Genomic DNA, 15,999 nt, shown 5'->3' with positions numbered 1-15,999 from the left:
AGATACCGTTGAAAAGTCGTTATTTTGTTTTTTTGGCGCACAAAAAGTTTTCTCGTCGCTTTATAATATTAAGATTGCACCACTGAACTAACATGAACTATTTAAAATATGTTTTGAGTACCTTTATGGACCTTGAGAAGTTCAATGGCATTGCTGTCTATAGAGGCCTCACTGAGCCATCGGATTTCATCAAAAATATCTTAATCTGAGTTCTGAAAATGAACGAAAGTCCTTACGGGTGTGGAACGACATGAGGGTGAGTTATTAATGACATTATTTTCATTTTTGGGTGAACTAACCCCTTTAACAACTGATTGCCTCAAATTTTTTGAGTTTTGCCAACTTATTCAGGTTTACAGTGTGTTTAATTTGTTTGTTTCCTATTCTTCTGCAATCCAGAATGGCAGCACAGCTGAAAGGTTTGTTCAAGCTGCACCCTCTACTGTACAGGTGTGAATTTGCATTTCACTTTTGATGTGAAAGGGCCTTTACATTTGGCAAAAGATTATTTTTTTATTACATTTAATTAAAAAACAAACAAGCAAGCCCAGCCCAGGTGAGAAAAAGTAACATTACATTACTTTCCGTAAAAAAGTAACTAACTCAATCAGTTACTTTTTAGGGAGTAACGCAATATTGTAATGCATCTTTTAAAAGTAACTTTCCCCAACACTGTTCATTTGGCAAGTTGTTTTATCCAAAGTAACTTACACTCTTAGAAAAAAGGTTCAGTGGGGTTCTGTATAGAACCTATAGGGTCTAATTTTAAGAACCTTTATGCCAAAAGCTTTCACTTTGATTTGTAACATTTTATTTAAAATGTTTCTAGTGATATAGCATGTTTACAAGTCTGTGTCAAGGGAAAATACATTTTAAAATTAGATGTGTTGTATCAAGTGAAATATTAACAAGTTAAAACTTAGGCTTAAAAACATAAACAATTTTATAATATCAGTAGTGTCACATTTCTGTATTGATGAAAGAATTACGAACTAAACTAATCTTCTCTTAGTCACAAATATAGGCCCTTGATAACCAAAACCATTCTCACGAGACAAAAATGTAAATTCCTTTAGTGTTATCAAGAGACCAGATGAGAATAAGAACCGGAAGTCATGCAGTGATTATTTACAAGACAGATCATTTGCAAGTGATATGCATGGAGTCTTTATTTACACAGCCCATGTGACTCATTTGCAATGAACAGGATTTCCTCCCTGTAACTAAGCAGTTTTAGATAACTTCCCCCAAAGTGCTAAAGCAGTTAAATATTCTCATATGAAATTGGCTATGATATTGAAGCTTAGAATCCAGGTAGGGTGAACTGACCTTAGAACAACACTTAGGGGAAGTGTGTATCCGACAGAGCGAGATTCCAGTTATGCATGTGATCACTGTTTATTCTTCACTGAGAGAGTTGCTGATAACACAGTGTTGTACGGGACACCTCTGATTTCCTCAGAAGGAAGCACCTGTACCCTGTGGAAAAAAAGGTTTTGCCACAGCACACAGAAAATCACAACAGTGCCCACGTCACCGCGTCCCCTAAAGGACTCTTGGATTTTGTTTGCACATGCGAACGAGCTCAAGTAACTCACAGCTCCAGAGGCGAGAACAGCAGGAAAAGACATGCAAACAGCTGCGGTTTAGAAAGTGACAGAGAAAACATTGGTGTTCTCCAACTGAGTGGTCTAGTTAGAAGGTAAACATGACACCCTTTGAAAATAGTGTAACAAACAAAGACATTTGCACTAGACATTTGGCTATAAGATGACTGAGTTCCTATACCTTATAGCTGTAATGAAGACTTGCTTGGTTAAACATTAAAATATCTTACTGATCCCAAACTTTTGAGTCTATATATATATATATATATATATATATATATATATATATATATATATATATATATATATATATATATATATATATATATATATATATATATATATAAATGTATTATTCTAACTATTTTAAATTCACCTGGTGTTCCACAAAAAAAAAAAGTAAACATGGGATATAATCTCATTCATGACATTCCTTTGATCGTTATCTCAGATGGAAAAAAATTGTACAGGCACCTAAAACACTTTGATGCATACTGTCTGTAAACATTTTTTTGACACCACATTGTGTGAAAATTGATTTTCTCTGAAAAGCTGATTGTGTTTGTGTCAGCATGTTTTTACATGCATGCTGACTCATTCTTAAAGTGAATTTCTATTGCAAAATATTGTTAAATACTTGGTATTGCTGAGATCTGTAGAGACCTGTCTATTGAGCAGTTAACAGTCAACAGAAAAAACAACCTACAACTTAGTTCTCTTGTATTTTAAAAATTGCCACATTGTTGGGGGTGGGGAGGCTTTATGTAGGCTACATCTGTTTTCCATGGCAAAAGTCCTAAAGTCATTCATCTGATAACTCAGTTTTTTTTTTTTTTTAAACTTTTGACTTCCCCGAACTAAAGGTTAAAAAAATGCATTTTAAGAGACTATCACTTGTCAGCTAAAACTAATTTTAGCAAAGCATTTTACATAAACAGCAAGGAGGACAAGGAGGGAGAAATTCACACCTCCAAAAAAGCACATTCCTCTAAAGAACAAAACTAGTCGGACTTGACTGAGTTGTTCTTTTAATCGCATGAGGTTCGGTTTGCTAGCTGTTCTTTCCCTGACATACAACACTAACAAATACTTTCCTCATACATACTACGGCTTTAATCAATGGGTTAAATTCTTTTCTGTAATTATGTGGCATGACAGATTATGTAACTCACTTACAAGAACCATCTATTATTATTTAGAAACACTTTCTGCACAAAGACAAATGCAGTACTGTGTAAACTGTACAGAAAAAGCTACCATTGTGACAATGGAAATACTATCGCAGGAAATACTTCCATCACTACACAGTACAGTACAGATGAAGAGACGACATTAAATGATTTTTAAAAAATAATACTTTTATTCAGCAAAGATGCATATGATCGAAAGTGACAGTACATTGTTACAAAAAAACTCCATTTCAAATAAATGCTGTTCTTTTGAATTTTATTCATTAAAGAATCCTGAAGAAAAAAACATGGTTGAAAACCATATTATTAAACAGCATGACTGTTTTTAACATTTATAATAAGAAAATGTTTCTTGAGCAGCAAATCAGTAGAATGATTTCTGAAGGATCATGTGACTCTGAAGACTGGAGTAATGATGCCGAAAATTCAGCTTTCCTTCACAAGAATAAATTACAGTTTCAAATATATTAAATAGGAAATGGTGGTTTTAAATTGTAATATTTAACTGTATTTTGATCAAATGAATGCAGTCTGAGTGAGCATAAGCTTCTTCTGAAAAAAAAAAAAAAACACTTTTTTAAAAAAAATTTTTTTTAAACTTTTGAATCGTTTAAATAATTTCAAGCAATAATATAAGAAAAACCTATATTTGAAATTAAAATCAACAAGATGATTATTCTGATTTTACAAATTTTCATTAATTTCACAGGTCCAGAAATAGCACTATCTAGTTTCCATGACCGTGTGAATCCAGACACCAATGTTTCTTTGAGACAAGCACCAGCTAGTTCTCAATGTAGCATTGCTTAGACTGGATCAAACTGGACCAACAAGCATCATGATGAATACAGTCCTTGTGTCAACTAAAGCCATAAGGATTAAATGCAATCAGTATTTACCGTGCTAAACAAGATTATGATCTTTGTGGTGATCACATTATCTGTGGCAGCACACTGATATAAACCAGACATTTGCGATTACAGAACATGGTGTTTACTTAGTTCTAAAAGACCAAAACATGAATTATTTAGCTCATAAAGTCTCTTAATCTCACGATGTTTGTCAGAATGAACACTTTGCAGCACCCTTTTGAACCCACTGAGAATTATTTTTCACACAAAAGGACAGGGGAAAACAGCTACTAGACCTCCATCTCCCAACCTCATCCTTCAAGCTGGAATGAGTTGAGAGCAGAGCTGAACAAAAGCAGTCTGCCAACATACTGTCATCAGATACAGACGGGGTGGGGGAGTGAAGGGGGGGCCTGCATGGAGAGCCAGGTCACTACACCTCTTGCTTTCCCACAAAATCTCATAGACTGCACTGCAGGGTTTCTGAGATAACTGAACACAAGCTCACAGTTTTCCTTGAAACAATGTCTAAATCCGCTTTCAACAAGTGAAAGTACCAACCATTGTTTAAAAGCAACAAAAAAGCATTTTGGATTTCTAGAAAAGTGCCATTATAACAAAAAGACTCCCTCTTTCTCTGCTTCTTTTACAAGCAGTCACATGATAATCTACTCTTTTGTTTGCAGGAAAAATAGGCCGGCGTAACGAACAGAGGGCTAGATAAAGTATAAAAATGCACGAATGTCATTGCATTAGATACAAAATAAACGCTTATATAAACATTATAGTTAGTTCTAAGAAAATGCCTGTAAACAGATGATATTTGGTTTGGTATTTTATATTTCAACGCAATGAAATTGATAAATTTCAAGTTAGGTTGAAGTGTACAAAAGTGTTTTTGGGTTTCCAAATCCTACAGGTGCGATACCGACCTGCAGTTCAGTATCAGTCTAGCGAAAGTGTGGGAATGGAAACTGCACTGCAGATTTTTTCCAGTCTGTCACCATCCCAGCTCAGCTTTACTGACATCAATGGAATGGGGGGGAAGAGTCCCAGTCGCTCTGGATTTACGAGTCAGGACTGGAATTTAGGGACGTATGTGATACACAGCAGACAAATCCTATAAATCGCCTCCAGTTGGGCTATTTGAGTGTTTCTGATGCCTGCAAAGGTGGATGCAATCACAGATAAGGGGTCAGTTCTAATCTAAGGTTTTGTAATGTATGATGCAGGGGCATTTGCTTTCCTTTCTCACCTTAGTGTTACTAAACCAAAGAAGAATGTGGTGGTGCAAGGCTCCAAGTACTCATGCCTTCTTTTAAAAGGGATGAGTTAAAGGAATGGTTCACCCAAAAATAACAATTCTGTCATTTACACACCATGCCTTTCCAAATCTGTAAGACAATTACTGTAAAATAACCAGGGACAGAAATTTTACATGCTTTAAAATTGACAAAAATGCACAATGAAAGGATCATAAACGCAGTCTATATAACTCAAGCTGTACACATTATAAGATTTCTAATGCTATAAAATAAGGAATGCACCAATATTAAAATTCTGTTGTGTTTCCAAAAATCATCGTTAGCCAACTAACATCGCAAGTTCTGTCCTTACTAACATAGTTCAACGATTTGGTGTTTCCCAAAACCATAGTCCAAACAAAACTGCATCGCAAACTTGTGTGGTTTGAACGACAGCTCTCGAGCTGTGGTTAGAAGCATAGGTGCTTGTTTTTATGACGTGGACTTAATAAATCATTATCTTGAGCAAAATAAGCATTGACATTAAGTACAATGTATATCTTTTATTGTGAATATATCCAAAGTTATTTTACATATTTTAATTTTGTCCAGAGATTTGAACACCTCTTTTGCGCATGTGCGTATGTGCTCTAGTACGTGAGAACGAGCCTATGATTGAATCTGGAAATAAAGCAAAATAACTGAGAAAAATGAGAATTAGTCCTCAGATTCCATGTCCGTAACTTATAGGAAAAAATCTAGCATTAATTCAATCTCAAACTGATTTAGTTTTTTCCCTTTTTTTCAACAACATGGCTGAACGACAAGTTTGCTACAATACAGTTTCGGAAAACAGTCGTGACTAGCTAGTTGAACTATGCATCGTACTATGGTAGCGAAGTTACGCCGTTGTATGGGAAACGCAGCCAATAACCAATAAATGCTCATATTGAAATTCTTTACTATTTTGTATAAAGCAGAATAGCTGAAGATTACATTTAACAGTGTTACTAAAATTATTAGTGTTTTTAAAGATTGAGTCTAATATAAATGTAAAAATAAAGGAAAATAGCATTAAATATCCAATATCGATACTAATAAGTTTCTCGGCAGATAAATGATATGGTTGTGATATATTGCATCCCCACATACAATAGCTTTGAGTGTGGAACAGACTGAAATTTAAGTCATTATTCAGTTTATAATAACATGAACATGAGTTAAATGACAGATTTTTCATTGCTATTCCATAAGCTATTCCTGTAACATGATAGTATAAGGAAAAATTACCTGACCATAAAATGAAAAAAAGACTTTAAAAAGTCTCATTGTGTGCAAGTATTACATGCGACAATTTAGAATAAACATAGAAAGCCCCTTTATTGCAAATCAACATAAAACCTACAATATGAATCATCCTTCAGTGTAATAATTCAAAAAACCCTTTATATTAAGTTTATATATTTCTAAGTGATAGTAAACAACCAGAGAAGTAAACAACAAGAAAGTAAACAACTAAAGTGCTTGTTGGTTCTAACCAAATCTGGGCACATAAAAAATAGTTCACAACAATTCTTTTCTCCTCCGTTTATATAATACATTTACGGTCTATTTTTCTGTTTTTGCTGTTTGAGCATCTTTCTTCGTTTTAGGATCATGTCATGAAGTCTTTCAAGTCCCTCTTTGAGACCATCACCAATGATGGCGCAGGTGGGCTGCAGGTGCCACGGCGTAGAGGGTCCCAGTTCATTGAGCGCCAGCATTGTCTCTATCTGTGACAGTGACAGAGCCTGTCTCAAGTCCTGCTTGTTAGCAATAATCAGCACAGGCACTCCTTGATTTTCAGTGGAGCGGGTGATTTTGTAAAGTTCTGTCTTAGCCTCTTCCATCCTCTCAGCGTCCAGAGAGTCCACAACAAACATGATGCCATCCGCGCATCGTGTATAGGACTTCCAGAGAGGGCGCAGTTTCTCGTGGCCGCCAACGTCCCAAAAGTGAAACGTCACTGTCCGTGAGTCCCCAACAGCTATTCGGACTTTCTCCGCATTAAAACCTTTGGTGGGGACAGTGTTGACAAACTCATTGAACTGCAGGCGGTACAGCACCGTTGTTTTGCCTGCAGAGTCCAGACCCAGAATAGAGATGTGAAGGGAATTAAAGAATGGAAGACTGGAAAGAAAGTTGGGTTGATCTGATGTTCCGTTCCCCATTTCCCTCAGGAGTGTGAGAACAACACGAGTTTAGGATGATGTTCCATAGGTCCAAAACCCCACATCCAATGCATGCCTAGAAGTTCATACATAGGCACATGGTGGTTTTTAAATGGTGATTGAATGATCTAAAACAATTTGCATAGTTGCATGATGACACTTAATTATTTGTGAGGATCTGTTTTAAATACTGTCCCACTTTATCTTTACATGTCAAACAAAATTAGAGTTCAGGTAAAGTGAGTTACTTTAAAAAAAAAAAAAAGTTCTGACACATGATCCTAAATCATTATACTGTTATGAGCTTTCATGGCATAGAAGATCATATCAAACAATGGTTTCAACATAGTTTGTCCAAACAGATCTAGCTGGTCAGGGTTAAACTAAAATGGTAGACCTTGTTCAAGCTGAGGTGCACTTCCCGAAAGCATCGTTAGTCAACTATGATCGTAAGTCCCATTGAACTCTATTGGTAATGACAGAACTTGCGACCATAGTTCTCTTTGGGAAACGCACCACAGGTTAGTGCTGGTAAACTACTTTACACAACTAAATAACAAGCATTAAAGTATGGAAGAGGATTAGGGCCAAGCAATAATAAAAAATTAAAACCATCTCGAGATTCAAGTTGTTAAATTTCGAGATAAAAGTTGAAATAAAATATTGAGAATAAACTTGTTAAATTACGAGAAAAAATTCGTTACATTTAGAGAAAAAAAGTCAAGATAAAATATTGGGAATAAACTCTTTAAATTACGAGAATAAATTTGTTAAATTATGAGAAAAATGTTACATTTTGAGAAAGTCGAGATAAAATGTTGAGAATAAACTCATTAAATTACAAGAAAAAAACTAATTAAATTTCGAGCAAAAAAGTCGTTTTTTCTCATAATTTAACGAATTTGTTCTCATCATTTAACAACTTTTTCTTGTAATTTAATGACTTTATTCTCAACATTTTATTTCGACTTTTTCCTCGAAATTTAACAAATTTGTTCTCGTAATTTAACAACTTTTTTTCTCGTAGTTTAAAGGGTTACTTCAGGATTTAGCATTAAGCTTTGTATTAGTAGAATACCACTAGTATTTTCGAATTAGCGTGCTTTCCCCCTTCATATCAGCCTGAGATGAGAGATTTATGCATTTTTATTCTGTAAAAAAAAAAAAAAAAAAACTTCATTTTGCGTCATCTGAGGCTTTTTTGGCCAGAGGCTTAAAACTACAGCCAGTAATAGCAAGTAGTTCCGCATTTTTTCACCACGCCCATACATATGCGCGTTTGAGGTTACTCACGGACATAGATCAGGCCAGGCTGTTCGTCCTCTGGGAAAGTGAATATAGATGGTATCGCGGTGTCCTTCAGAATGGTTCTCTTCATTGCAAAGATATTTGGTTCGTAGTCCTCGTGCTTGAAATGGAGACTACATATTCTGCGTTTTTTTAGGTTTTCTATAACGGTGTCATCTCCAAACTTCGGGTGTTTGATGGCCCGCAGCCACTGTTTACATCGCTCCAAATCTTTAACTTAATCGGAAAATGATGGAAACTTACTTTTCCTTTCCTGGTTTTGGGTGTACATCCAGGTACAAAGCAATTTAGCACCATTTCGCTGTAAATGTATGAACTAACTCACGATTTATTTGTTTGAATTTTCCTGAATGCCGCCTGTAACCGATAGGCGTGGTTTGGGCGTGGCCTCGCAAGGGCAGCAAAACAAGTGCATTCTGGGAGTTGTCGTCTTTCATCCACATTAGTCAAAAATACATTTTCTGCCTTTTCTCAGTCTAGAAAGCTCCAAATTCAAAAATAATTTCACATTTCTACTACATAAATGACCAATTTTAAATACACATTCATCTTTCCAGGGGTGAAGTACCCCTTTAATGACTTTATTCTCAACATTTTATCTCGACTTTTTTCTCGAAATTTAACAACATTTTTCTCGTAATTTAATGAGTTTATTCTCAACATTTTATTTCGACTTTTTCTCAAAAATTAACACGTTTTTTCTCGAAATTTAACAACTTTAATCTCGAGATGGTTTTAATTTATTATTGCTTGGCCCTAATCCCCATATTAAAGTGTTAGTTCATTCTGTCATTGAGTACTTTAACCTAATGTAGTCCCAAACCCATAAAAACTTCGTTCATCTTCAGAACACAAATCAAGATATTTTTGATAAAATCCAAGGGTTTATTTCTTATTTTACTTTTTTATTTTCTATTTTAATGTCTTTACTACCTTTCTGGACCTCAAAAGGTGCAGTGACGTTGCTACTGCGAGGTTCAGAAACCCTCTGATTTAATCAAAAATATCTTCATTTGTGTTCCGAAGATGAACGAAGGTCTTATGTGAAAAATGAAGTTATAAAAAGTTCTGAATGTTCTTCCTTTGTGTTCAACAGAACAAAGAAATTCATACAGGTTTGGAACAACCTGAGGGTGAGTAAATGATGACAGAATTTTCATTTTTGGGTGAACTATCCCTTTAAGCTGATATAAAAATGGCTTTTCGTAGAAATGCAATTCCAATGTTTACCACTTTTCATTGCAAAATATTGTTGACATTATTGATATTTTAGCATTTTAGTAGCAGCTAACATATTTTTAACATTTTATTATATAAATTATTAACTTCTGTCCACTTTATCTGCAGGGAAAGGTTAAAATGTGTAACGTTACATTAAAACAAAATTACATTAAATATGATTTTTTATATATTTGCAGCACATTTAGGAGGATATAGTATCATATACAAACTCAAAGTCTATAAAAAAATATATCAATACTCCTTTACGACCAAAATCGCGCAAATGTCATAGTATTTCGTCATAGTTCATCTAACTTGTACAGATTTCGAGGAGCATTTCTTTAATGTAAAAATGATATTAATATGAACATACATGTGTAAAAAGATCTCAGTACGCAATATTATTATCTCATGGCGCAATATTCCCTAGAAACTGATAAACAGGGTGGTTTAACAATGAAAGCGAGCGCGATAAGAGAGCTCCGCTGAGCACGTAGTTTCTTTGGAAATCACTCCACCTGTCGAAACGAAACTTTTCTGAGTCCTATTTATCCATCCTAAACAGTGACCAATATATCCGTATATAATGCAAATATCACCTTAATCGAAGTGACAGCAGCTCTGGAGAAAGATTGTGGATGTTTAAAGCGCATGAACCACAGCTCGCGCCTTGGGGCAGTATAATGAATTAATCATGACGCGGTGAAAAAATTAGCTTTTATAGAACAAAGATGAGTCTGTATCCCTTATCTGTAGGTAAAAGTTTTAAAACTAAACTCACAGTCGTCCATTCAACTTACCGTTCAGACTTCATACTTCTCAAGAGCGCGTCATTCATTAACGCCCTGGCAGCTCTGCTCTGTGCTGCTGACTGACTGGAGCGGCGCGCGCCTGAACTCACGCGCACACGCAGCTCATTTGTTTACCTTTAAAATGATTGGTCAACGAAGGTCATGCGCCCATAATGAATACAAAGCAATGATACAAAGACATGTACGAGAAAAACGAGAAAGCTATATATTACTGTTAGTCCTTATAGTTTAAATTTCTCATGTTACACAAAATATATTTTAAAAATATAGCTTTTATTAAGACATTTAATAACACTCTAAAAAAAAGTGCTAGCACTAAAAGTGGTTCTTGACTTGTAGGGGAACCACTTTTGGTGCTATATAGCATCATATCTTTAAAGGTGCTCTGCAGCACCTTTGTCAAATGGTGCTATGTTGAACCCATAAGAGGTGCCATATCGCATTTTATTTCTTCAACAAAAATGGTGCTAAACAGCACCAAATTCTGGCTCGTAAAGAACCTTTAAAGGGGCTTAATGGGTTCTTTGAATGGCAGTGGTGCTATATAGCACCTCAGTCATCCCAAAGAACCGCTGAAGAACCAAGATTTGGTGCTATAATGCACTAATAGTGGTTCCCCTATGATTATGAGCCAAAGAACCACTTTTAGTACTATATAACACCTTTTTTTAGAGTGAATATTAAAACAAAACTTAATTAACATCTCATTTGTAACATTTCTAATAATGCAGTGGTTATATTTATTTTGTTTGTGCAGTAAAAAACAACATATTAAAAAGAAATTAAAAGAAACAGAAAGAAAGTGTGTAATAAACAACTCTAGAATAATGTGAGCAGCAAACTCTTTCATTCTTTTCTCTTAAAACAGATTCATTTCCTCCAGGAGTTGGTCAACTTTTCTTCAATTCGGTCCATTAAGGCACTATATACACCTCTTCTGCGGCGATATCTCTGTAACACAGAAAGTAAGATGTTTCTAAAAAAGTTAATAAATCTGTTTAGATAAATATGGGTGTTCTCTCCATTCTCACTGTATAAGATGCAGATTTTGGGGGCCATGGCGTCTTTGGTAGTATGAGCCTTGGGTCCCATTTAAGCTCTGCCGGTTTGAAAGTGTCCATTTTGCTCACTGTGTTTCTGTGAGAAGGGTTCAGGTCAGGATGGCTGTCAGTGACTGTTGAGACATTGAAAAAAAATGCAAAGCTTATCAGTAATACATGTTGGGTTACTGGGTGACCTTTGTTCTATACAATGGTTTGTATTAGATAAGTGCTACAAGATTGCTTGTACAGTGGAAACAAGATGGCAATAATATGCAACACAATTCATACCAACCCAATGTTCAATGTTGGAAAAAACATTCATATTTCTCTCTGTTTTCAGTCCTGACTCCTGATGTCTTAGTGAAAACAATTCACCTGCTTTTAGGCATTGAGACTTTAAGAACAAGTAGTCTGGGTCCTTTTCCACAGAAGTCACGATGTCTGGCATTCCCTCAGCACACTGCAATCGAATAAGGAGTGTTTAAATGTCTTATAAAGACTGTCATCTAGTGTTGATACAGTGCAGTGCAGATAATATAAGCAATAATCTTCATGCAAACTCACAGGTCTGAAGTTGTGAGGTTTTGGATCTTTGTAAGCCCCGACAGGATTCGTCCCTGCTCTTACAAACAGCAGTTTTGTCCCTAGTGAGTCTGGTGGTTTGTAGCATGTGATAAATGGTTGTTCTTTATGTGGAGATAATATTGAAGGAGTAACATCCTTAATCTTTTCCAAAACAAAAGATGTTTGTTCCACACTATCATTTGATTTAACCAGGTGAATGTTTTTGCTCTTGATCCGTGGCAAACCCACAGATCTGTAGAGTTTTGGGGTGAAGTCAGGGGCTTTTATGTTCCATGGATCAAGGGGGACTACTTGTGGCGGGACGAGTCCACAACTCCTGCTTGAGATCAAGTTTTGACTCACAGAAAAGAGCAGTTTTCTTCTGAGGTCAAAAGACGTGGTAGTATCCAAATGCTCAGGAAGATTCATGTTCAGAGCAATGATCTGAGACCAAACATGCATAAAACATAATCTTATTTACAGTTAGATAGATTAATTCCATTATATATGCAAAAGCAGGAGCAAGATGATGATTTAGGATATATATATATATATATATATATATATATATATATATATATATATATATATATATATATATATATATATATATATATATATTAACGTTAATAAGAATAAATAACAAAAACAAAACTAAGATTAAATAAATAAATGCACAGATAGGTAGAATTCTTAAAATCAAGGTCAACTTACCTTTCTCACAGCAGAGTGGCTGTCATTCAGCCATGACTAAGTAGACAGTGAAGAGTTCAAACTGCTGTGCTTGATCAAAAAAATTAAAGCCAGCTCAGCATGAAGCATTGGATACAACAAAAAGAGGTTGCCAGGCAGCAAGAGTTTCAAGTTCTCATTCAGAGACTGCATGTGGACAGAACACAGTGGGGACATTGTTGAGGAAACAAAGAGATGCCTTAGCAACCATCAAACTATGAATTAAAGTCACTTTAAGTATGAAAGACTTTGTGAAACATTTTATTGCAAGGGATACCTATGAGTTATATCTTCAGTTATCGTTATATGTAATATATAATTGATTTATATAACTGACAATACTAATGTGTGTGGGGGGGGAAAATGGCAGATTTATATTTATTCTTTTTAAAGTTTTTAGCAATTGCAACAAAAAGCAAATGTTCATATTTTGTTTCTTTCCATTTTAGGACTTTTGATCTAAATGACTATTTCATGGTTGTTAAGTGTTTTGGACGTTGCTTTTGTGTTTTGTAGTAAGTTGATGCAAAAGTTCAAATTGTACTTTCAAATCAAAACCAGCAGAGGGCAATCAACTCATTTAAAGACTCTCTCTCTCTCTCTCAACCCATATTTCCACTTTTAAACATCTAGTTTGTCCTTTTAAAGAGTTAGTTCACCCAAAAACGATGTCATTTCGTTCTACACCCGTAAGACCTTCGTTCATCTACGTAATACAAATTAAGATTAAGACGGTACTTCCTCTCTCAAGATCCATAAAGGTACATTTCATGTGAGTTCAGTGGTTCTACCTCAATATTATAAAGCGATGAGAATATTTTTGTGCACCAAAAACCCAAAATAACGACTTTTTAACAATATCTAGTGATGGCCTATTTCATAACACTGCTTCTTGAAGCTTCGAAGCTTTACGATTCTAATCAGTGGATTGGAGCGCAGTTTGGCGGTTTGATATGCGATCCGAATCACTGATTCTATTCATAACGCTCTGAAGCAGTGTTTTGAAATCGGCCATTACTAGATTGTTAAAAAATGGTGCACAAAAAAATTTTCTCGTCGCTTTATAATATTAAGATAGAACCACTGTACTAACATGAACTGATTTAAATATGTTTTTAGTACCTTGGATTTTGAGAGAGGAAGTACCATTGCTGTCTATGCAGGCCTCGCTTAGCCATTGGATTTCATTAAAAAAATATCTTAATTTGTGTTCCAAAGATGAACATGTGTTCCAAAGAACGTCTTACGGGTGTAGAACGACATGAGGGTGAGTAATAAATGATATTATTTTCATTTTTGGGTGAACTAAGCCTTTAAACACATACAAAACTTTAATATAACATAATTTATGAAATGGTAAAGCAAACTTTGGTAGCCTATATGCTCTGTAATAAAAGTAGCAGACACTGGAAAGTAATTCTCTGTAATAGTAGACCTATCTTTCCCCCCTCGAGATGGGGAATAGATGGAGAAAACAGAGGATGCTAAGATATTGCAAATACATTTAGAGCATATAAAATTTAATTAACTGATCAAAAAATAAGGATTGTGCTTAAAAACCTTCATTAAACTGTACTATTATAGTGGATGGGTATTGACTTGACGTTGACTATATTTCTACTACGTATGAACTTTACATGAACGTTTCAGGAAGAAGAAAGTTAACAGAGCTAAACCCAAGTCAGTGGGTCAAAGAGCACAGCTGGGTTTTATGAGGCTGTGCTTTAAAAGAGCAGAAGCTCCTAACAGAAACTGTCTATTGTACATAGAACAAGCCAGATATCTAGCTGGTAGGACAGGTTGGTCAACCCTTTATAAGATTGGTCTTGAGGTGCAACGAGAACCTGTCGAACAATGGAAATGAGTATCTTAACTGAAGAGGGTATATGACCTCAAACCCCTAAAAGTTCAAACAAATATACACTCTAAAGTTAAATGGTTCTAAACAGTACCAAATTAGGGTTCTTTGACTTCTTACAATAGCAGAACCCTTTTTGGTGCTCATTAAAACCCTTTTTATAAGGTTCCATAAAGAAACATGTTTTGAAAGTGCTATATGGACCTTAATGGTGTTATTAATAACCTCTTTAATTATGGTTGGATGGCTGAGCTCCAGAAAACTAGTAATGATGTGGCTTTGACAGTTACAGATTTGAAAAACAAAAAGGCGGGAATAAAGAACCCTAAACTATAACTCAAAGAACCATTTCAGCATATAAAGTGTTCTTCAGGACAATACAGTTCTAAATAGAACTCCGTAAAGAGTTGTTTTTTTTTTTTTTTGTTGTTGTTTGTTTTTTTTACAGTGAATTATTCACACAATTTCAATTGATATAGGTGATTAGTTCACCCAAAAAGGAAAACTTTCAAAAGAATTTTTACTTTTGTAAAAGATCACTGTCATTATATATAAAGGGTTGTGTAAAGATTCTGTAAAAATGTTTCTTTTATTTTCCAGAATAAAAAATAACAGCATACAGGTCATTTTTGGGTGAACTATCCCTTTAAAGCACTTTAGTTCAATGTTATACAGTCACAGCTTTTAGACTTTGTGACATTTTGATTGCTAATCACACCAGATCATGAAAAAGTCTTGCCACTGGTGATTGTTTAACATTCTGCTTTTCTCATTAGGTGTCACAGCTGTTACTGCATTAACCCCTTTTATCCAAATCAAAGTAAAAATAATGGGAATATGTTGTGGTTTTGTTCTGCCTAATGAGTATCATTCAGTAAAAATATACAGCATGGAGGAAGAATTTAATTATTTCATACAGAGTGTCAACACCCCTCGAGAAACAGATGGTGTTATACCAGTGCTCACTCTTCATCCCGTGAATGTTATTCACATCTTCTTTGAGAAGGAGTGGCACGCCCTTGATAAAAACAGTTTAACAGATGGCCTCTGGTTATGCGATTTCTTCATAAAGTCTCGCAGGCATCACACAACAGATTTTGTTTAACTTTCTTGGAGCAGAACTTTGGCTGATTATTGTAATGTTGATATAAGCAGCCCAGCAATGGACAGTTAGTGAAGAATAATTCTTGTTAATGCTCAGTAAGGTCAGTGTTAAATTAGAAAGCTGTTGCTCATTAGCAAAGCTATATATTGTGGATTTTGGTATCTTGCCACATAGTCTAAATAATGCAACTAACAACAGGTAGGCCTATTACATGAACTTCTAACTTAAGTTTTGAGGGCTAACTTACTATTGCG

The 15,999-nt window shown here is 35.1% G+C and overlaps 2 protein-coding genes across 2 annotated transcripts; both read right to left on the bottom strand.

Moving 5' to 3' along the window:
• Positions 1–3,001: 3,001 nt before the first annotated feature.
• Positions 3,002–10,531, bottom strand: arl4aa (ADP-ribosylation factor-like 4aa). The gene is made up of 2 exons (XM_067365766.1): positions 10,432–10,531; positions 3,002–7,178 (listed from the first exon to the last, which is right to left on the bottom strand). Exon 2 carries the CDS (start codon positions 7,100–7,102, stop codon positions 6,494–6,496), a length of 609 nt encoding a protein of 202 aa, XP_067221867.1. The 5' UTR covers positions 7,103–7,178; positions 10,432–10,531; the 3' UTR covers positions 3,002–6,493.
• A 782-nt stretch (positions 10,532–11,313) lies between these two features.
• si:dkey-30e9.6 (uncharacterized protein LOC564083 homolog) lies at positions 11,314–12,479 on the bottom strand. Its single transcript, XM_067364499.1, has 4 exons — positions 12,051–12,479; positions 11,862–11,946; positions 11,475–11,617; positions 11,314–11,394 (listed from the first exon to the last, which is right to left on the bottom strand). Exons 1-4 carry the CDS (start codon positions 12,477–12,479, stop codon positions 11,314–11,316), a joined length of 738 nt encoding a protein of 245 aa, XP_067220600.1.
• Between the last annotated feature and the right edge of the window lie 3,520 nt (positions 12,480–15,999).

Source organism: Chanodichthys erythropterus, chromosome 17 (genome assembly GCF_024489055.1).
Source record: "Chanodichthys erythropterus isolate Z2021 chromosome 17, ASM2448905v1, whole genome shotgun sequence".
Classification (NCBI taxonomy): domain Eukaryota; kingdom Metazoa; phylum Chordata; class Actinopteri; order Cypriniformes; family Xenocyprididae; genus Chanodichthys; species Chanodichthys erythropterus.
This window is presented reverse-complemented; position numbering and strand designations above follow the sequence as displayed.

Excerpts from the sequence above, each read along its gene's own strand:
- arl4aa (XM_067365766.1), bottom strand. The coding sequence starts at position 7,102 with ATGGGGAACGGAACATCAGATCAACCCAACTTTCTTTCCAGTCTTCCA.
- si:dkey-30e9.6 (XM_067364499.1), bottom strand. The coding sequence starts at position 12,479 with ATGAATCTTCCTGAGCATTTGGATACTACCACGTCTTTTGACCTCAGA. Across the intron at positions 11,618-11,861 it reads GTCTCAATGCCTAAAAGCAG|TCACTGACAGCCATCCTGAC; the intron begins GTGAATTGTTTT and ends ATGTCTCAACAG. Across the intron at positions 11,395-11,474 it reads CAAAATCTGCATCTTATACA|AGATATCGCCGCAGAAGAGG; the intron begins GTGAGAATGGAG and ends TCTGTGTTACAG.